The 23474-nt window shown below is 33.5% G+C and overlaps 1 protein-coding gene across 1 annotated transcript; it reads right to left on the bottom strand.

The window, feature by feature from the left end:
- Window positions 1-201: 201 nt before the first annotated feature.
- Window positions 202-22453, bottom strand: srl (PGC-1 family member spargel). The gene is given in 12 exon segments (XM_072531310.1): window positions 202-661; window positions 5438-5583; window positions 5919-6128; window positions 6188-6280; window positions 6368-6765; window positions 6830-7171; window positions 9230-9975; window positions 16816-17227; window positions 17229-17453; window positions 21657-21783; window positions 21838-21926; window positions 22004-22453. Coding segments are annotated over 12 exon segments (2964 nt in total). The 5' UTR covers window positions 22067-22453; the 3' UTR covers window positions 202-548.
- Between the last annotated feature and the right edge of the window lie 1021 nt (window positions 22454-23474).

Here is a 23474-nt window from a genome sequence, read left to right on the forward strand (position 1 = left end):
TGCACCCGGAAATTATTACGAAAACTGATCGTAAACAGTATAAAAGTGAAAATACTTGGTATTCTATTGTGTAATATGTGTTGCCTATATCGTACTTGGCATATTTAAAATCTTTCCAATGTTTTATGCAGTGTTATTCGTATCTACATAAAAAAAATCTTATATATTGTTATATTAGGATTAAAAAAATTAACAGAATCGTTCCAGTTAAAACTTTTTTTATTCAGCTATAACAAAAATATCTCGAATACAAAATACACAGCCCAATGTAGGGAAAACATAATAAAGGGTAATAAAAAGAAAGTAAACCGTATTACCGTCTTCAACAACAAAGAAATTAAATATATTCCAAATTTATTCATATAAATTGTCATGACTGGTTGTATGAACAAAATTTAACGCAATAAGTTAATTTACAGTAGTAAATACATTACGTATGAAAAAAATCAAGTAATATAATAAAGTAACAGAATTCTCCTTTCGGAAGATAACTGAAAACTAAAATGCAGAATTTGGCCTAAGATCGAGTTAGCGACGACAAATAATTGTCAAGCTTTACGTTTGCGCATTCTATCTTGAAGATCCCTTAATAATTTGTCGAAAGAATCATCTGTGGAGCCACCACGTTGGACGAAGTATCCGCTCTCGTCTCTCATATTATCTGTAACAAACACATATGAATAATTTTCAAGTTTTAGCTATTTTTATTCCATAAATTGAAAATAAATGTCTTTTAGACATAGACATATTTAGTTATTCCATAAAAGTATAAATGCCACTGTTAAAGTCTTAACATATTACCAATAATCCCTAATAATTTTTGTTACAATTATTAAGAAAACACGAAATTATATTCTATTTCTTATCTCAGCTCAAATAAATCGACTTTTTAGCCTCATCCTCTTTCCGTTGAGACACCCGCTAAAACAGGTTGTTTCTTTTGGTATCTAAACACGCTTCGATATTATGTTACCGCCAATTCTCCTCTTCTCAATATAAAAAGTTATCATTTTTACGACCACAACTGGTCATACATGTTTCTTCCTAACACCCAAACAAAATGTCAGTGTGAGGGGGTTATAAAATGGTTCTCGTAAATTAGATTTTTAATTTTCGTTTGAAGATATTGACGTTCATTGCCTTCACTATATCCATGATGAAGTTGTAGTACTTTATTCCTTCTACCACAATGCTTCATTGACCCGCAGTTGCGTTTATTGCTGTAGCTATGAGGTAGAATCTATTTCTTAGGTTATAGTTGATGAGTGGCAGTTGATTCCATATTACAGTGAAATTTACCGTACATACTTAATACATTACATTAATCTTGATAATGGCTCCCAAATGGATGCCGAAACGTCGCGTTTTAAGTTCTCAATTCGAGTTCTTTTGGTGGGAAAAGTCTTGGTAGTCTAAAGATTTATAGCTGTATTTTGAAGCACACAAAGGGTATGAGGATGGTTATGTGTAGCTTTTCCTCAAAAGTTAAATAGGTGACATGGCTATGCATCAAACTGTAATATATTTTTCCTAAATATAATTTCGACAAATTTGGTACTTTTCCAAGAACTCATATTGCAGCTGAGATTTTTTTGCATAAATGTTGATTGTGATACTTTCAAGTAAGTCTATGATCAATGTACAGTCCCAGATTTTTAATACATTCCACTTTTTGTAAAGACGTTAAGTACTTTAAGTTTATACTGATCTAACTAACTATCCCTTCACCATCTGTAAATCAAATTCAACATCATTTTTTGCGCCATTGGGGTTTTTGCTAATGTATAAAATGCAGGTATCATGGGTATACATTTGTAGTGTACATCTTAATGGCAATGTTGAAATTGAATTAGTATAAGTAAGGAACAGGGTTGGACCAAGTATCGACCCTTGAGGATCCACACTCAATATTAAACAATTGACTATTCACTCTGTTACGAAAGGTGTAAGTTGTGTTCTTCCTGATAGGTAATCATTAAACCACTTGAACACTATGCCTCTTATGTCTAAAGTTTCCAATACAGATAATAGCATCATGTGATCAAGTGATACAAGTTTCAAGTCAAGTGATACAAATATACAAGATTGGCCTTTATCAATAATATTTGTTATAATATCAGCTGTTGTTGTTGTTGTGCTGCTACCCTGCCTAAATCAATATTGGCCTTTATATATTTTAAATTTTCATTGTCTAAATGATGCATGATTATATTATTTACACATGTTTCCAGAATCTTGGATAAGGCCGGTAAAAGTGAAATGGGTCGATAATTATTAGACATTGAGGAGTCACCTCCTTTATATACTGGAACAACTTTTGCCGATTTTTAGAACAATGGCAACATTTCCTGTAGTGAATGTTGAATTTACTAGAGTACTTAAAATAGTTGATATCTCACTCTTGAACTCATTAATAGTATCAGCTGATAACTTGGCGAGACTTCAATTTATTTATTATATTTTCAATTTCCTCCTTTGTTGTGAAGCTCCAAGAAAATGTTGTTTATTAATGGTGGAACATATCCAGAAGGTTGAATGACCTGAGCAAGTTCCGAACCAACTGTAGCAAAGTAGTCATTGAACTTGTTAGAAATAAGGTTAGGATCATCAATAACTAAATTATCTGTTACAAGTTTGTAAATAGTTGTTGGTTTTTTGTTAGCTTTTTATTATGTATTATGGTGTTTAGTATACTCCAAATTTTTTGGATCATTTTCAGCTGCTGTTATCTCCATTGAATAAAATTCTCTTCTTCTCTGCTCAAAAAGTTGAAGTAAATAGTTACTATTGGGATACATCTTAGGCTCAACATTAAACCAGGGGGCACTATTTTCACGAAAACGACTTTTTAGTTTAATTTGTATGAGGTTTGTTTGGAAGGTTCTGATTACTTCATCAATTTGAATTCGGTGATCACTGATACATGCTTCTACAACTGCAAGTTCATGATTTGATTTAGTATTAGTGAATGTATAGTCTATAAGTGTTTTTGTATTACTTCTGACTTTAGTAGGTATACTTTGACTTACAAAAAAAAGCGTTAACATTTATAAGTACTTTAAGATCATTTTTTGGTTTGGTACTTAATAGATAGTCTACATTAATATCACCCATTAATCCAACATTTCTTGTTCAGCTCATTCAACATGTCAAGTTTGTTTTCTAGAATTGAATAAAATTCATATACGCTAAAATCCCATGATCTATATATTGCACCAACAATTATATTGACATTTTCAACATAGAGAATAAACATTGAACATAATATCAACATATCGAGTAATTTCATTAACTATATAGATCTTTTGCTAAAATATCAACATCACCACCTCGCTTTTCTCTGCTTACATAAAATGATTGATAACCATTGATGTTATATAACCATGACTCCGTTATTATTACAATGTCAGGTGCAATTTGGTTACCTAAGATTTCAATCTCAATAAGTTTGTTTCTCATTGAGCAGCTATTCATATACAGAATTTGAAATTAAGCACTTAGTCCACCTGTGTTATAAAACTCTTCTAACCATAAACAAGCTTGGATATTCTGATTCATAGCCATTTATATTTTATTGTAATCCAACTATTGTTCTTCACATATTATTCATATAAGAGGACTTTCATCCTCTTTTCTCATATAGATTTTCCCATTTCTAACCCATAAATATTTCTAACCTTTTTGTTTCTTAGTTTTGTAGGCCAGATTAAACACATTTCTGCTCTTATGTAAGAGACTCATTGACACATACTTAGGTTTTTGTTTTAAAATGTTTTTGTTACAGCTGAGCATATCTGAGTCTGACTTTTTCCCTTGTCGACATTTCATTATATATTATTTTTTATTTCTTGGGTTGCCAAGTTTTGCAACTATAACAGGGCCCCTTTTTGTGTTATGCCTCGTATATTATTTAATGTCTGTTACTTGAATATTACACTGTAGCAGATCTTTAACAATCTCCAAAACTACAGAATCGGCACTAACCTCTTCCTTTAATTGTGTACCCACAGATTCAATATTGCATGAGATTCTGCCACACTCTAAATCAGTTATTTTTTCTTTAAGTATTCTGACTTAAGATGTTTATTTTCATTTTTTAATGTTTTCATTTCAGCCAGGAAATTTCAATTTTAAAGTCCAACAGATTCCTGTCATTTTTCCACAGATCGATGTAATGACTCATTAATAAAAGGGATTTTATCATTTTTCTCACTACTACTACTCTTCCCAGAAGAAAGTTTTACACCGTTTTCAGGTACCATAACCTCGCTTTGTTTACAATTTGAACATCAGACAATATTATGGGTTATTTGGCATGCTCTTTCAGCACAGATTTTATGGAAAGCATTTTTCTTGCAAACACTGCATAATATAGTTTTTAATACAGATTTAGGTTAACTTTAAGGAATGTACAAGCTGAATATAGCAGCAAATGTCAACAACGGAAAAAAATATTTCGGTTTGACAGTGTTGGCATGTTTTTATAATATATATGTTGTATGCTTCGAATATAAACAGAGAAAGCTTTAGAAAAGTACATTTTGATTATTATGTTATGAATTCGGCAATTTTTAATTAATGTAAAACAAGTACGAGTAAAGATTTGTTTCTTTGGAGATTAATTGCAGTTAATTATTAGAAATTTTTTTGGCAATTGCCCTTTGATAGATCAGGGAATAGATTTGGCAATCGTCAAACCACCAGTTGCCAGATTGCAACAGATGTTTGCAATTAATCTCGAAGGAGACATACATTTATTCGTTATTGTTTTTTATAAATTAAAAATTGCAGATTTTATAACATAATATCATCCAAATGTACTTTTTAAAAGCTTTCTCTCTTTATATTTGAAACATACAACATATGCATTATAAAAACATCCCAATACTGCCAAACCGAAATATTTTGTTCCATGGTTGACATTTGCGGCTATATTCAGCTTAAACTTTCGTTAAAGTTAACCCAGATTTATTTCAATAATCACTCACTAGAGTTGTATGGCACATGTTTAACCTCCAAAATCTTCTCTTCTTTTTCTATCACATTTCTGATCTGTAGCTCAGTCACAATCATAATGCAATTATTTTTAAATGTGTTGAAATTACTGAACTGACAGAGTAACACCTCTATCTTGTTGCATCTGTGTGTTTGTGTGTGTGTAAAGAGACTTTGTGATCGTTCTGTACATTAAATATTCACGGTATAGTAGTTGAACGATCAAAAATTCGAAAGAATTCCGTTATTAAGGCGAATAAACTCAATGACACTCTAATCAAACGTGTTGATATTGGAAAATTCCTTGTATTGGGTATTTCCTTTTAAATAAAAGCGTTGCAGGTCATCCAATTTTTACGTTGACATTTTCGCACAGAGTTGCCGTATAGTTTCGATAGTAAGTAGTGTAAAGGAAAAAAGAAAGATCATGTACAATACTTACCTAGATCAGAATAGCTGGTCTGGCAAAATATTCTTCGTCCTCCGAAACTTAAATCATATTTTGGTTGCCAGGGATCATCGTTTCCGTGTTCTATAGCTTCGTAGGCGTCTAATTTGTTGGCGAAGGTCACAAAGCCGTAGTTATCGCTAAAAAAACAATCGTTAAAATATCTACAAACATATTTACATCAAATGAGTCAAAATATAAGAACGAAAATTCAGAAGACAATAAAATATACAATAGAGAAGAATAAGAAGTAATTTATGGCATAGATAACAGAATAACTACAAGGGTGAACGATAAAAGTGAACTATTGAGTCATTATGTTAACTTGATAAATATTATTACAGATATACACCACTTATATGGGCAGTTTGAATTTGTAGAGACGAAGACTCTTTTTTTCAGAAATTAAAAAAAATAAGCATAAATAGTTCTGGTCATGAATGGGTTAATAAAAGTAATAAAGTGCGATACTCACAAATAGCTGTGGTCTCTCGAATGCAAGCTGATGTTCGTGATAGACCCGAACCGCTGAAACCTCAATTTGAGATCATCTTTCGTAGAGCCCTTGGCGACCCTTCCTACGTATATAACCCTGCGTTCCTCTATCTCTTTTAATCTTTCCTTTTCCCTGCGAGAATATCTCGGTGAAGAGGACCTGGACCTGGATCTAGACCTGGACGAGGACCTAATAATATATCGAGCAGGTTATAAGATATTATACAATTATTATGTTGTATAACAAACCTTGACGAATACGTCGAACACGAACTGTTAGATTTTGAGCTTCTTGAACTTTTTGAGCTTGAGCTGCATCGTGATGTTCCGGAACTTCTGTTTCTGCAATAAAAATTGGCATTGAGTCGGAACGTTTAAATTTCAAAGCGCGTAAAATCGAGTAAGATTCTATTCTTAAAAAAGTCTAACCTCTTTTGACGACGTGCTGGAGATCTACTTCGTCTGCTGCACTGCGAAGAATCTGACGATTCAGAAGAATTCGAGCTGTCTCTCCTTCTCCTGTATCTGCTGGCTTTCGTTTGTTGTATAAGGGAAATATTGGTCTGACATTCGACGGATTGAGTTTGTTGGCACACTCTATTTTTGGGTAAATATACAATTGTCTTGTCTTCGCCGTGTTCTAGTTTGTCTTTGTTCTGAGGTGCGACGTGTTTGGGATCGCAACTATCGATCACTTTGGGAATATTCTCTATAACGGAAGTAATAAGTGAGTTGCCGTTGATCATATCACTGGCTTTTTGCAGTAACGGCTTGATTTCGTCTAATCTCTCGACCGGTGCCAGCGGATCCAAGTTTTTCCGACGAACCTTCGAAAAAAACATTCAACAGTTCAGCAGGCGATCCGAACTACACTCCCTAATAAAAACTCACCTTAAAATCGGTATTTACTCCTATGCTCACCAATGTCTTCATCACCATGTCTGGCGGTACCACCAGAGGTACCGGCGGTGCCACCACCAACGCATGTTCCGGCTTCTTTTCGCCTTTGGGGGGCGTATTCAGAACCTCCTTCGCCATTTTCTTCAGTTTCTCTTGGTGCTTTAACAGCCTCGTGTTTTCGTCTTCGGGTAACGGTGAGTTGCACGCGCTAGTAACTGGAGAGCAGCTCTGTGAGTTGTTTTGTGACTTTCCGAAGCCTTCACGTCGACGCTTGTATTCCTCAAAATTCAGTTTCTTCTTTTGGGCGGTTTTGTTGGCGTGGATCGTGTTAACCTAAGAAACCCAACATTCGTTTTTAATTCTTCTGTATAACATAAAAAATGAACTGTTTGGCTGTTAGATAGCTTAGAGGTACCTATTAAATTCGACTTCGATCAAATAAGTGGTTATTTACTATCTGTTTTTGTTCCAAAGTGATGGAGATGGCAATTTACATTTATCTATAATTACCATCAACGTTCTTTGGTAGATTCGTGTATTTTACTGCTATAAAAGTGATGAAGGGGGCAATATAAACATGAACTAATTTAAAGTTCTTCTTTAGACGTTGATTAGAGCCGCGTTTGCTTCTAATACGTGTACTAGATAATAACAAAAAAAAGGTATGTAAGTCTGAGATTATTTCTCGAAGAAAACCTTATAGTCCAACCGTCAGAGATTTGACTCCTTAAAATCATACGAATAAGCTCAATTTTGCTAATAATATCAATTTTGGGACCCCAAAAAAGATGCAAATAAGTTTACCACTTTTACACCAGGGCTTCTCCCTAAAACCCCCCTCGTAGGGGGGGGGGTAAAAACGCAAAAAATCGATTTACGAAGAATCTGTACGCCATAGAAAAAAATATTTCAAACAAAAAATGTACAACATGTACAATAAAAAAATGTTTTAACATCATTTTGTCTTCCAACAGGACGGAGCAGGTTGTCATACCCCAAAAAAGAGTTTAAAATGGATTGAAGACCACTTCTGGAATGGGTTTGTAACAGTACCGACTTTCCCCGATAGAGAATTTGTGGCGCGAAATGAAAAAAGCTTTGAGAAAACATCCTGCCAGGTCCCTCAACGAATTGAAGGAAAAATTGCAAGAAATATGGGATTCGTTTACATTAGAATTTTGTCAGAACTTGGTAAAAACTATGCCTCGAAGAATTGTGGACGTCATTAAAACTAAAGGGGATGTAACTCAGTGGTAAACTTTCACATTTTTTTTGTTAATATTACATATTCTATGCGTTTTTTAAAATTTATTATTATTCTGCGTAATCAATAGTTTTCATTACGTTATAAAATATTTTCTATAAGGAAATTCAAAAATGTTCGATGCATTAACAATTCTAAAATTTACGCTGCGTTTTTATTTTTGTTCTCTAAAATTTAATTTTCTTATCAACCTTAACGTTGGGCCAACCAACTGATATGGGAATCGGCTCGTATATCGTTACTTTAAATATTTCGGCATTTTGTTTACACGTTAGCCGGCATTATCTGTTATTATTTAATTTGTCTCATTACTTTTGAATGTTAGCCTAGCCGTGCTCTTTCAGCAAATTTTGTTTAACCGAATGATCTCATCGCACACTCAGCAGAAACGATGTTTAGTCTTAGGCCGATAAGATTTGTATAGAGGCCGGTATAGATTCGTCCTAAGGAAAAAAAAAATTATTAAGTGGGTGTTCTTAACAGCGGGTATGCTAATTTTATTATATTTTTCATCAGCTAAATCTGGACAATTAATTTCAGAGCGAAGAAGTCGTGGCTGGGAAAGAATGTATAAAATATTTTATTTTTGCATGTATTTATGATCTCTGAGTACGAGTCAAATGTGTCAAGTGGTCTTTTAATGAATATTTCGATTCGCTATGTATGTTTATGGTATTGTTCGTAATGCGCGTAAATCAAAATTTCCAAATTTTTGTTACATATTTTTTTGCATTCCAGAGAGTCTCGAAGGCTCAGTCTTGGTCTTGCTAAAATTAGGCGTTCTTGGTCTTACGAAAACGTAAGAACAAGACCAAGACTACAAGACCAAGACCGATTTTGGGCAACACTACCTGTGCCAAAGAGTGCCTTGGGTAAATCGTTACTTCTCTGGTATAAAAGCAAATTCTCCTTCCTGAACTTTTACATATCCTAAGCTGTAACGTTGTTGTCGGCATTTCCTGTGTAATTAAAATTGAAATACAATTTTCTGTCGCTATCTAGTACACGTATTACAAAAAAAAATTAAAAGATCGGTTCCAATCCATTAACATACTCACAGATCATCAAATGCATCAGAGTGAAGATGATAACATCCTGCATATAAAGATAATTGTTGAAGCACTTACCTTAAGTAATGAAACCATCAATTTCCCATCAGCAGTTTTGACAGTAGGCTGATTCCCGATGACGGTCCGTTCCTCTTCCTCCGCCGACTCGAATCCGGAGTCCTTCTTTGGATTTTTCGGGTAACTTTCCACCGTATTCAAACTACAATAATTGTGGTCCAAGTGCACGTCTCCGACCAGTTTAATCATCTTGTTTCTCGACAATTGAGCGCCGGCTTCTTGCATCCGAGGGCAGCCGCGCTTCTTAGTCGGTATGGGGGGTATCACAGATATGGGTTTCCTCTTTCCTGATTCTTTAATACGCTCTATCAGTTCTTGAGGTAGATAGTCGAGGATTTGCTTGTTCGGTGTAATTGAGGTAGTAGATTCAGAGCAAACGGAAGGTTTTTGTCGGCTGTCGGAGACCTTTTGAGGTGTTTCGGTAGGTTTCTTGGAAGGTTGTAGGGGCTTTTCGGCTGCTTTAGGTAATTTTTGTATGTATTCGTCGGGTTTGAGAGAAGGGGGATCCATGGACTGGGGTTTTGAGGTGCTCGTTGTGACATTTTTAGTATTTATAGGCTTCGGTGACTGGAGTTCTTTCTTTACAACCACGGGCGAGACAGTTTCCTTCTTTACAATTACAGGTGTGACAGGTTCCTTTTTTATTACTAAGGGCGATTGTGGTTCTTTCTTTATCGCTACAGGTGAAACAGGTTCTTTCTTTACAATCAGAGGCAATTGTGGTTCTTTCTTCGTTACTGCTGGTGCTGTTACAAGAGGAAAAGTATGTTAATTTTGTTTACAAACTAAAAACAAAAGGAGGAAAAATGGACTGCGATAACAGCGACTTGCAAATGCATTGAAAATCAGTTTAAGCAGTGTAACATGAATGCCATTATGGTACTTAAATATTAAAAAGGAGCTATAAAACGCCTTAAAAATTACCGACCCAATAAGTTTCTTATCATACACGTACAAACTTTTCACGAGGATTATTAACAATCTATAAATTCCAAGCTATAAAATCAACACATACATATGGAGAACAAGTTAGTGTGGAAATTTCGAATTGAAAAATATATGTGACAAGGAGACGTTACTTTCTCACAATACTCGGATAAAATAACTTTAATAAATATAAGATTCGGCGATGAGATACTCCTAATCGAAGATCGTACACTAGTGGAAGCATTTAGTAGTTTCGTGCAACTTCCAGTGTTTATTAGTGACTTCAGGTAGTTGTTACTAAGGTGACAGCTTCTTTGTCGAAGAGGAATACATCAGTGTCGATTCAAGGAACATAGCACCAAGAAACCCACAACGTGTTGACTGGTCGCCAGGAAAGAGAGCCAAAGCAATTATCCTTCGAGAAGAAGGTTACATATATCAATAAATATCAAACAAATTGTTGGTGGCGCCACGAAATCAGGTGTAATGAAAGTTTGTAAACGTTATCGTAACACTGGAACGAGAAAACCGCCGCAGATCAGCAAAAAAAATTAATGCTATTGTCAAATCAACTGGCTTACAAATATCGCACCACACTATCAAAAGAAAGTTGTGTGAAAATGGATTGCGAGCACGAACTCCTAGAAAGAAGCCGTTCCTGAACGAAAAACAGTGAAAAACGCATTGATTGAGCTTTGGCACACAGAGGGTGGACAGAAGAACAGTCGAGTAAGGTAATTTGGAGTTATAAAACCAGAATCTCGATCTTTGGGAGTGAAGTTTGTTCACCGCCGACCGGGGGAAGACCTTTTGCTCCAGTGTACAACGGTCACTATGAAACATCCTGTGAGTGTCATGGTATGGGCTTGTAGCTTGTATGACCACTAATGGGGTTGGACGTTTAGCAGTAATAGAGGGCAATATTAATGGAAAAAAATATCAGGAAGAGATACTGCAAGCCAAACTGCTGCCGACTGTCAAGAGATTTGTTTGAAGGGGATGCCCAATACTACATCTTGGCCTGGAAATAGTCCAGATCTAAATCCAATAGAAAATTTATGGTCAAGGCTGAAAGTGTTAGTATCACGCCGAAACCCAAGGAACAAAAGAGAACTGATAGAAGCAATTATTCAAAACTGCATTCTACTTATTGTATTCCTTGAAACTTATAATTTTTTCATTGTTGGGAGAGAAGTGTTTTTAATGTCAAAATTTACAAAATCGGTAAGTAGAACAGAAGTTATGAGTATTTTGGTATAACAAAGTTCCCACTCTCCCCCATCTCCTATTTGAAAAGATAGATCAAAGTTTGTAAAATCACATTATACAAGAAGAATTTTGCGAACAATACGATTATCGTATTAGCGGTGCCCTTTAATTCGGTAAATACGATAAAAAATGGCTCTTTTATTTGTCGTTATTTAATGACGCCACCTAGCGGCGGAACTACGATTTTAAAAGTTGAAAACAACCTTCATTATGTTATGCTCGTAGCCACGGGAATATTTCCTTTCCAGAAAATAATTTAAATGCGCGAAATAAGAAGGGTTATTTTTTCGAGAAAAAAAAAACTGGCTTTAATTTGATATTTTCTTATATAAACAATCACTTCAAATTAAGACTAATACTTATTTAATAAAATTGTCAGGTTCAACTACAATAATTATTATCAGATCGTAAAATCAAGAAATATTTTTAACTTGATTGATTACTTGTTATCTAATCAAAAATTTTGAGGACTAGTTAGCTACCGAACGTTTTTCCAGTCCCAAATTTTTGTTATATCGATTACATAAACATTTACAACTGAATATATTACAAAACATAGATGAGTACCGAAAAGACACGACATTAGGTACCGAAATCGTTCTCAAAATATAAAATTTGTGTTTTCAGAACGTACTTTCAATAAAAATTATGGTTTATTCACATTAAGCAGAGTAGACAATGGGAACACTATTAAAATAAAAGTCCTGAGATAAAAATAATAATAAAAAATTCTCTATGCAGTCCAAAAATATTCTTTAAGTATACAACTCTTGGATGGTTATAGCATCCAAAGGAGATAGATAAGGATTTGCATAAAAAAGCAGATAGAATGGACCTCGAAAATTATAGGCCTATTAGCCTGTTGAACCACGTATACAAGCTCTTCAGTAGGTTAGTGACATCAAGATTGGAGAAAAAATAAAGACTAAAGCTTCGAAATTCGAAATTGAGTGGCACAGAGACGAATGGAACGGTATATGCTGGGAGTGACGTTGCGGGACCAAATAATAAACGAAGATCTGCGAAGAAGGACGAGTATTGCTGATGTTGTCGAAACGCCGACTCACGATAAACGAGCAAAATTACAAATTTATGGCCAAGAGCAGACAAACGTAGTAGAGGAAGACAACCTACACGTTGGGCTGACGACATCAGGACATCAGGCATATCACCAAAAATTGACAACAAAGAGCAAAAAATCGTAAAGAATGGAGGAGTTTAAGGGGGGCCTATGTCCAGCAGTGGACGTGATAAATGAAGGCTGGATGATGAGGATGATGATATGATCCTTACTTTTATTATCAACAAGAGAATTTAAGTACCAAAGAGGATAAAAACGACATTATATGCTAAAGTAATTTGAGTCAGGCAGGGTAATATTTCTCGATTATCCGTCTCTCTATTAACCGTCACCTCTGTTAACCGTCAGGGCTCTTGTTAACGAACGTTTTTTTCAACGGGTAACGGTCCGATGCTAAACGGGTACCCGTGTCGACGGTTCATAAATTTCACGGGATATGCGCCCGTTGACAGTATGGAATCTCCGAAATATCGTCAGTTTTAAAGTAACAAGTGCACGCAATATATGTTATATCATGTTGTCGTCAAAGCAAAAAGTTATACTAGCGTATTATTTGTATAAAAAATGCAGAAGAAACGGGAGAAGCGTAAAAGAAAAATATGGATACATCCTATTTTGTTAGAAAGAGAAAAGTATGGTGCTTTCCATATACTTTACGAAGAATTGAAAAAAGACGAAACAAAATTCTTCAATTACTTCCGAATTGGTCAAGAAACTTTCCGCAAATTGTTAGGAATAGTACATGATAAATTAAAACGCTGATTAAATTAAATTAATACATGAGCTGTTTATTTTTATAGCTTTCCGTGGTTTTACCCCACAACACAGGTCGATTTTCTACCGCACTTATTAAAATTTTCATATCAAAATCCATATTTTAGCGGCAACAAAGGAAGAAATTTATTGAAACAACGGATGCTCGCCCAACGCCGTTAACACACTTCCATAAACTAAAAAGGTTTACTGAGGGTTCACGTTACCGGCCCGTCGAACGTCTTGTCGAGGGGAACTGGATACGTAGACGGTGCAAAGTTAACCAACGGGTTGGTTGCCGTTGCGTGAACAAACATTCATAAGAACCTGAAAGACACTGAGCAACGGCCGACGGGACGGTGTCAAAAACGACCCGTTGACCGTTGTCGTTAACAAGAGCTCTCAGGGTCCATACATAAGTTATATTGACTACATAAGTAAAAATTTAATCATCAATTCATTTTGTTTGAGCATTGCGATAAGCCAAACGAAATTCGTTGAAATGTACACGTGCAGTTATGCCACCAACGCATTTTTTATGTAAACAATTTTTGATCCTATTCAGGGCCCTGGATTAAATTTCAATTTAAATAGATAATGGTATGTGATACCGTGCTTTTAGAGTTCTATTTTTAGAATCGCAAGCCGAAAATAAAAAAAGCACAGCACAATAATTATTATTACAGTAAATATCAGTGTGCCACCATAATTCAGTTTGATTCAAATTCGAACATTGATTGTGTCACTTTAGTCGTTTGATCAATTAAGTTTTGAAAAATGGAGCCTTCCACATCTGGAGCATCAAAAAGAAAACGTGTTGTTTTGTCAATTAAAAAAAAGAAAGAAATTATTGCATAACTAAAGAAAGGTGTTTCTGCAGTCGCATTGAGCAAAAAGTATGATGTTCCGAGAACAACAATCAATGATTTAAAGAAAAATGCTGAAGGAATTGAAAAGTATGCTTCGCAAATGGAATCGTTGGATGACCGGGTGAAATATTGTAAGACAATGAAAAAGCCACAAATGAATCACTCGACACGGCTCTGTATTTGTGGTTCGTTCAAAAAAGAAGCCAAGGTGTTCCTTTGTCTGGCCAAAATCGTTGTTTTTCAACATGAAATTGAATGGCGATCCTTCATTCAAAGGAAGCAGCGGTTGGTTGGAAAAGTTCAAAAATCGCCACGATAAACGGGAACTGAAAATCGAAAGTGAAAAATTGAGCGCCGCAAGTATTGAAGTCGTTGACGAATATAAAAGAAAGTTTCAAGCTATGATCGATGAATATGGTTTGACACGCGATCAAGTGTTCAATGCGGATGAAACTGGTTTAAACTACAAAGCATTGCCAACGAAAACAATCGCTAAACTGTCTGAAAAATATGCACCCGGATTTAAAATGCAAAAGCAACGAATCACAGCAATGATGTGTTTAAACGCAAGTGACCATCGCCTTCCTTTATTATTGATGTATACACCAAAAAAAAACACGTTGTTTCAAGGACATAAATATAAACGCGATTTACGGTAACTACTACGTACAACATAATCCATGGATGTCCCAGGAAATATTCGCTGACTGGTACAAAAAGGTACTCGCGAACCAAAATTTGTTGATCTATTTTTCTAACGTCTTGTTTTTTTAGGTTTTTATACCGAACGTTCGACAATACTTGCAATCAAAAAATTTGCCACCAAAGGCGATTCTTATTTTGGACAATGCACCTGCCCATCCTGAGGCCGGTAGGCTGCAAAGTGACGATGGAAATATCACTTGCTCTTTTCTGCTCGCGAATATAACATCATTGATACAGCCAATGGATCAATCGGTCATTGAAACATTCAAAAGAAGATACAGAAAAAAAATTATTCAAAACCTAGTTATGGGAGAGGAATATTCTTTGCCAGAATACTGGAAAGCATACAATTTAAAACACGCAGTCGACAATGCTGTGGATGCTTGGGCCGATGTTTCGAAAGTAACGCTAAAAAGAGCGTGGAATAAATTATGGCCTGAATCAACTCAAGATGAAAATGCCACCGTGACAGCCCAGCGTGATGCGGTAACAAATGAAGTTATGGCTGAATCAACTGTTTTGTTTTCGTTGCGCAAAGATAACATAAACGAATGGTTAATTTGTGAGGAGGACGCAAACGGCTATCGATTGTAGACAGATCGTTGAAATCGCTAAAGAGGCGGACGAAACTGATTCAGAAGCTGACACAGGCTTTGACGGTGGCGATGTTGATGATGCTATTGCAACTCACAAAGATTTGCGTAAAGAAGCTGCATCGCACATACAACAATTCATCGAGTGATATTCTCGCCAAGAAGAAGCAAATAAGATAGATTTGATGATTTTACGTCGATTAAGAAATTCAGCCTTTGCAAAATGTGAAGTAACAATAAAACAAAGGTTTTGGAATATTTTAAATCAAAATTGATTCGACTGTACTAACCTAAATCCCTCTTCAAATAAAACATACAAATAGAATTTGAGAGTTATACTATGAATTTTTATTATTTTTTTAATGTTCTGTTAACCGTCTTTTCGATTATCCGTCATACCCTTGGTCCGGTGCCCTGACGGATAATCGAGGTTCCACTGTAACTATTTTTTTTTCTTTCTACAAATTATAGGAAAGTTACGTCACCGTCAACACGAAGAAAATGTATGAATCATCTATGAAAATATGTTATATCTATATCAATGTTGTAACCCTTTAGGGGAATAACAATCACGTAAATAGGAAAAATTAAATTGTTAATAACGTTTAAATTCCCAATCGTAAGATTAAAATGTGTCGTATAAAACAAATCCGTGTTTCAAGGATAATTAATGTCTACAAGATATTACAATGTAAATATCAAATCAAAATAAAATATATTCAAAACTAAAAATTTAAATAGATACATATAGAAAAACATTTAACGAAGCATTTGCGGAATAAAAATATTTAAATGTGCCTGAAGTTAAGATAACCTGGGATATTTTTTAAGAGAACGTTAACCCTGAGGGAAATAAATAACATAGAAAAATGATACCTCTACATATGATATAAAAGTTTTGCTACGTAATTAAATAATGACAAAATAAATAGAAATAAATTTTATCCACGTCCTTGGCATGACCTTGGTCTGATTATGGCAAATGTACAATTAAAAGAGCTAACAAAACAGAAAAGTAGATTTTGCGACTTAATGAACGAATATCGAAGAGTTTTAGACGTGAATAACTTTGAATTGTGCAATTTTCCACAAAATAAAGGAAAAAAAAAATAACTATTTAAAATATCAATTTAAATACAGTTAAAAACAACAAATTCCTAGACAAATGAATCAACTGAAGTCAGCTGTTGTAAATTTACATAAATTATGAATTTATCTAGAAAGGTCTCTTCAACAAGGATTAGTGCAGGTAGAAAACTATGGGGATCAAAGAACATCTCCTCATTTTACCTGACATAAATCCTCTTCCTAAGTGGTCATAAAGTTTGTATCAATCACTACAATTCATGTAAATTTGTCTAGTTTTAAAAATGAATATTATAAACTCACCTTGTTCTTTAAGGTTGCTTGCAGAATCATCTTTTTTCCTTTTATCAATCTTTCTGTTTTTCTTATCGCTTCCTTTCCTCCTGCCATAACCATATGTGTAGTCATCGTCAATTACCTCTTGTTTAACCACTACCGGTTCTTCTTTTTTAACTACTTGTTTAATATTTACAGGTGTAGCTTCTTCTTCTTCTTCGAAAATATGACTAGGAATACTTTCAGATACGAAATTATCGGGGAAATGAGGTATTTGTGTGGCTTCGAATTGTTCTAAGAGAGTCGTAAGATCCTTTGCTTCTAACACAGGCGTGTTTTCCTCGCATTCTGATATAGTTTCTACGTCTACATCATCATCGTCTTCCTCTATTATGTATCTTTGAGCCTGTAGATCATCTTTTTCATTCCGCTTTGAATTTTCGGGACGACGTGTTTGTATTGCTTGTACAACTTTCGGAGGAAGACGTAGGCGAGACATTTGCGCTGTTCGTAGGTGCTGGGACTTCGGGAATGGGCTCCACATCGTTTAAATATTCAGTGATGTCGAAATCGCTTGTATTTAATATATCTTCTGTTTCTGTACACGATTGTGGTTCATCTTTTGTATTTAATATCGGTTCTTCTATCGTGAAATCTGTAGTGGCCTGAAATTTAGCAAATATTGTTTGGACTGAGTAAAGAAATAGTAATAATCAAATAGAAAATCAGATTAGCATGGACAAATTGTTGAATTACATTACAGAACACAACAGGCATATAACCACTATAAGCGAATCAGAAATGAAACAAATACTTTAGTTAGACAAATAAAAAGGGAACACTGGCAGAGCTTCCCAAAACATATGGAACACGACTTCTACGGAACAGGAAAAGAAATATGGAGACTAATCAGGGGACCAAGAAAAAGAGATGAACGAGCTAATAAAAAACGAAACGAAAGGAAGCATTAAGGAAATTAAAAAATAGAAAATCACCAGGAGAGGACCGAATACCGAACGAACTCCTAAAGTATGTAGGACCACATCTGATCAAACAACTATAAAACTAATCTAAAAATAATAGAACAAATCAAAATTCTTCAAGAATGGAGATCAAAATGGGAGACAAATCGACCCGGAAAATTACAGAGGAATTAATTTATTAAACACTAAAATTAACAACCAAAGTGATAACAAATAAACTGAATGAAATTATAACAGTAACAGAAGAACAACAAGGTTTTTAAGTCAGGAAGATCATGCACCGATGCTATATTTATAATAAGGCATTAGAATACAGCAAACTGGCATAATATCTATGTTTCGTAAACCTTAAGAAAGCATTTGACTGGGTTAAATTAAAGGACATTATCCACTTATTGTCCACAAGAGAGATACCTCTAGGAATAACCAAAACGATTAAAAATATCTACCAAAACAACACTATACCAGTACAAGTAAAAGAACTAATTGACCCTATTGAAGTTGGCAATGGGCTAAGACAGGGAGATTCCCTGAGTCCTTTATTGTTCAACCTAATTATGGATGAAATAATAAAAAAGGTAAGAAATAAAAAAGGATACCAAATGGAAGAAAAACAACTTAAATTAATCTGCTTATGCAGACGGTGCAATACTACTTTCTCAAAGTGAAGATAATTTACAATGTATGCTGCAAAAATTTAATATACCCACCAGAAAATTTAACATGTTAATTTCCCCAAAAAAGACAAAATGCATGGTTACAACAGCAAATTTACTAAGATGTAAATTGGAGCTGGAGGGTCAGATAATAGAACAAGTGATGGAGTTTAAATATGTAGGTATCACATTATCTAGCTAGGGAAAGCTCGAAATTGAAGTTGAAGATCAAGTGAATAGAGCAAACAGAGCCGTAGGTTACCTGAATGAAACAATATGGAGAAATAAAAATATCGCAAAAGAAACGAAAGGCAGAATTTACAAAACAGTCACAAGACCAATAATGACATATATACAGAGAGAGAAGAAACATGACCTGACACAGAAAGAGTAAAAAGAATGTTAGAAACAGCAGAGATGAAAACACTTAGAAAAATTGATGGTAAAACCCTATGGGAGAGACTTAAAGTATAGATATATGACTTAGATGCTAGGTGGAGAACATCAAGAACTGGGTAAGAAATAGAAGAGTAGAATGAAACGATCATATAGGCCGAATGACAACAAATAAAGTAGTAAAGACAGCAAGAAACGGTTCCCCAATAGGAAGATGATGAGTAGGAAACAGTGGAACAGTAGAACCACGAAAACAATGGAACAACAACTTACTGGAGCCACATTGAAAAACAGACAGAGTCATGTCTACATAAAAAGAAAAATAAGAAGAAATTGTTGAATTTGAGATGATAAGTTTCTCTCAGTCAGATTTACCACATAAAAAGTCTTACAATCTTATAAATGAACTTGAATGTTAAATTTACCCTGGTTTTCAGGGTTATGAACATGATATTGAATTAATTATTACTGACATTTGATCTATACTTACTACACACATTATCAATGATGCCATTAACAGTCTGATATGTTTATCACAAGTGAAGTTAGAAACACTTAGCAGAAAACAGTTGAAACTGTTGACACATTGTTGTTGATAATGCCTGTAGGAAATGTAGACAAAACCTCAGGAACATGAAATAAATACAGGGTGAGATTTTAGTGCGACATTGTGATAGTGTGACAACTGTCAATGATTTCTGTTAAAATTTAATTTGGAAACTAACATATTGTTCATCATATCATGTAAAACTAATAATTTTTTTATGTTTTCCTTCTTTATATGTAGGATGTTTATTTTATAGAGATATAAAAAAAATGGTCATAACTTGTTAAACACCCTCAAGAGTAGTGTGAAACTTCATATTGTAAGAACAGGGAACACATAGTTATTAACCACTCTGTATATTATTTTTTTCTAAATATCTTTTTTGAATGTTCTGCACCACAATGGAATTATCGACCAATGTTGCACTAGAATTCACCCTGTATGTATAAAATCACAAAACTACAGCACCAATGGAAAGATAAATTCCTAATACAAAAGACTGAAATCTGAACATTCAATTTTCTACTACATATACTGAGTTTAGAAATATATGATAACAGTTTTTATGGCAGAAGATTATAGCAGCCTTATAAAGAGCTGTTAAAACAGAAAAAATCTAAATATTGATCTTGCCAGATTTTACGTATAAAAATAATATGACAACTCCAATAAACTTCTCAAATACAATACAGTATAATCTTTGTGCTGTGTCATAAAAACTGCTATCACTAATTTTCAAATGCAGTATATGTCAACTAATTTCATGGGAAAGCAAGGGAAATTTATAAGATTACATACACTTAATTCACCAAAGGAAAATTGCCTTGAAAAATGACAAAAGATTAAAAAAATTCCAAGATAGCATTAGCTAATGGCTTTTTTATCATGTCTAAACACAAAATCCTATTTCATATATTACTAATTATTAATTATGCATTGAAACTTTCTAAATGCATTAAAGAAATATTTTTAAACAGAAATTATTATTTTGGTATTTTTATTAGAAAAAGGATTACTTACATAAGTTTAATAAATATTAAATGAAGGTTTAAATTTAAGAAAAATAGTAAGATAAGCTTATAAATATAAATATGCTGATTAAAATATAACCAAACCTGTTAAATGTGCCAATTATGGGTGATTTTTATCCAAATGTGCTTACAAATTAATTTCTAAGTCAACTAAACAAGGAAAACATGTCTAATCAGTACAAATACCCAGACAGATAACATATTTGAATACCAAAATAGCAGTCTGTTAAAAGACATATTTTGTTGATGAATAATTTTGTAAAGTTCGGTCTTGAAAATTCAAAAATTTTCATAACTTTGCTACATGGAAAATTATTTAGTAATTGCTCAAGTATATATTTGACGGGAGATTTCATTGCTAACAATTTACTTCTAACCATATTTTGATACAAATAAATCTGAATAAAGGAAAATACAACTGTTATAGTCCCCTTTCAGAAATTCATCTGACTCACTGAATTAATCTATTTTAATTTTTCAATATGCATTTGAAAGCTTATTTACTCTATATATGAAAAAAATCACCATCTCATATTTTTGGATGTTCCTGGGCAACAACGAATTGTAACACGATTATACAAAAATAGAAAAGAGGGAACACATTTTTCTTTGCTCCATTGTTTTGGAGATATCTTAAGATTTTGTGAAACAAATTTCCATGGAGTTTTATGATATTCTAAGCAACTTTTCAAGACAAGAGCTAGTTTACTTCAAACTAGTTTAAAATATGAAACTGAAGATACTTAAATCATGAAGATATTCAAATTGTGCAATTGTATAAAAAAGAAAACTACCTGAATTAAATAAACACATGCTACTGACATTGCTATTAATTGGAATTACGCTAACAATTTACATTCAAGCAAACATCCAGCACTATAAAAAAATGCAAGGATGTGATATATCTTAAAGAAGTGTCATTACTACACAATTAAGAAATATGGTATGTGACACTATATCCAAAACCATCCAAATAAGCAGATAAGGAGTGCCTAGTTTAGAACTGTCACAAATTGGCTCAAAACAGTCAACAAAACTTACTGTTTACTATAATTTTTGATGTATGTCTAAGTATGTGTGTGTTGTTGTTACCTAGTATCGTTAATGAATATTCTAACATAAACAAATTTTAACAAGCTAAATTAATTCATTTAGCTACCTAATTTTTTTATAGTCTCTACCATAAAAGAGAAAAACTGACACTTATCAAATGTTGTTAATAGGAGATACAAATATAAATAAATCTTGTACTCACATCAACGTTAATAAACTGTTGCCAATCATTCATAATCTTATGGAAATCATCTATACTAGGGGCCGTATCATTAATATTAGTTAGGTTCATATCACATACTGGAATAAGAGCAATGTCCCCATTTATCCTACAAAGAAAAACATTAAATTCTGTTTGTGTTACGGTATAAACATTAACTCACTCTTGTTCTCCTTCCAAGGTCCATTCGTAACCGTTTGGAGTCAAGCTGTGGATCGAATCCAGAGTTGTCCCCTCATCTGGATACGGATCCTAAAATTCGGATGATGTTAGTTAACTAGCACGGTAACGGGCATAAGAAACGACAAAATGAATAGTTAAAGACTTACCAGAAAGTTAGAAGAGTCAAATGTAGAGAATTGCTCTCCATCTCGAAGCAGGTCTACATCCATAACCTACAAATCAATATGCTCCTACGTAATAAGCAGAATTTTTGTCATTCACGTTTTAGGACACCGGCAATATAGTCAATATCATCTTAACTTATTAAAAACACTTAATTTAATACCCGAAAACACCAAATTTACGTAATATTCAAGTTATTCAGAATCAAACAGAGATTATAGGTTATGGTTCGAAAGTGTGCATATTTTTCCGAATAATTCACTAACACTTATTTACTCGTTACTGTTTCTATATCTACACTTAACTTTGATGTACAAAAATTGATATTCTTATACTAGAGACGACCTATAATATCTTTATAGTTTAGTATTTGTCAATAAACTAAAAATTGTCACACGTGAGTCAACTACCTCTTTACACCTAAAGCAAGCGCGCAAGCGTGGCCCATGTGACGTACGGTAAATTTCACACGGCCAATCGGAGCTCACCCGGCATTTTAATCCAGTTAGGTTAGGCGGGAACTTTCTAAATAACTAAACAAAATTAAAATATTGACTGGAAGTCGTAACTTTCTCCACGGAGTCATAAACAACGAAATATTTTCCTATAGTATAGTCCTACACCCAAGTTTGTCTATAAACCAAATATTATTAAACATAGTCATCATAAATCACAGTTGAGTCATAGATACCTGATACCCTACAGTAACCTGTAATAAATAATATTATTTTATAATGTAGTATACAAATACTAATGCATTATATATTTATAAAAAATATGTCCATATATTTGTGTACTATAAACAAACCAAATTTTGGATATTAATTATGTTAAAATATTTATTAAAATGTTCTAATATTTATTAGTTTGTTAAAGTTCTAATAGATGGCAAAAGATATGCGTCAATCAACAGTCAACAATTTCAAAATATTACATGTATAATCTAAAAATACACTACTTTTATAATGATTTCAAAATTATATTGTTTAAAATTTTTAAAAATTTTGTCTTGTACAATTTTAAAAGTAAAATTAATTATATAATGTGCTCTGTCAAATTTAATCCTTACTGTATATCCATATATCTTTAAAATAGTTTTTAATTTAGCCTCATAGATGTCTCTCGTTGGCTATATTTTAGTAAAATCAACTATTATAATTTGCCGCATCCGCATATGCGTTGGTTGTTTAATGCATTTTTTCAATAAAAAATATAATAAAAAACAAAAATTTCAGAATACTTATTCTGTGTATTGATAGTTGAACATAAACTACATTCAAGGACAAAATTTCTAAACATGTTGATACTGATATCGGCTTTTAGTAAATATTTATACTATTGTTAAAACTTCTTAGAACTTAGAGCCAGGTAAAACATTTTTTTGAAAAAACTCAGCGGTGTATCAAATAAATTAGTAGATATATAGTACTATTAGAGGGTACATTTATTTAAAAT

The sequence above is a fragment of the Diabrotica undecimpunctata genome, chromosome 5 (assembly GCF_040954645.1).
Source record: "Diabrotica undecimpunctata isolate CICGRU chromosome 5, icDiaUnde3, whole genome shotgun sequence".
Taxonomy (NCBI): Eukaryota; Metazoa; Arthropoda; class Insecta; order Coleoptera; family Chrysomelidae; genus Diabrotica; species Diabrotica undecimpunctata.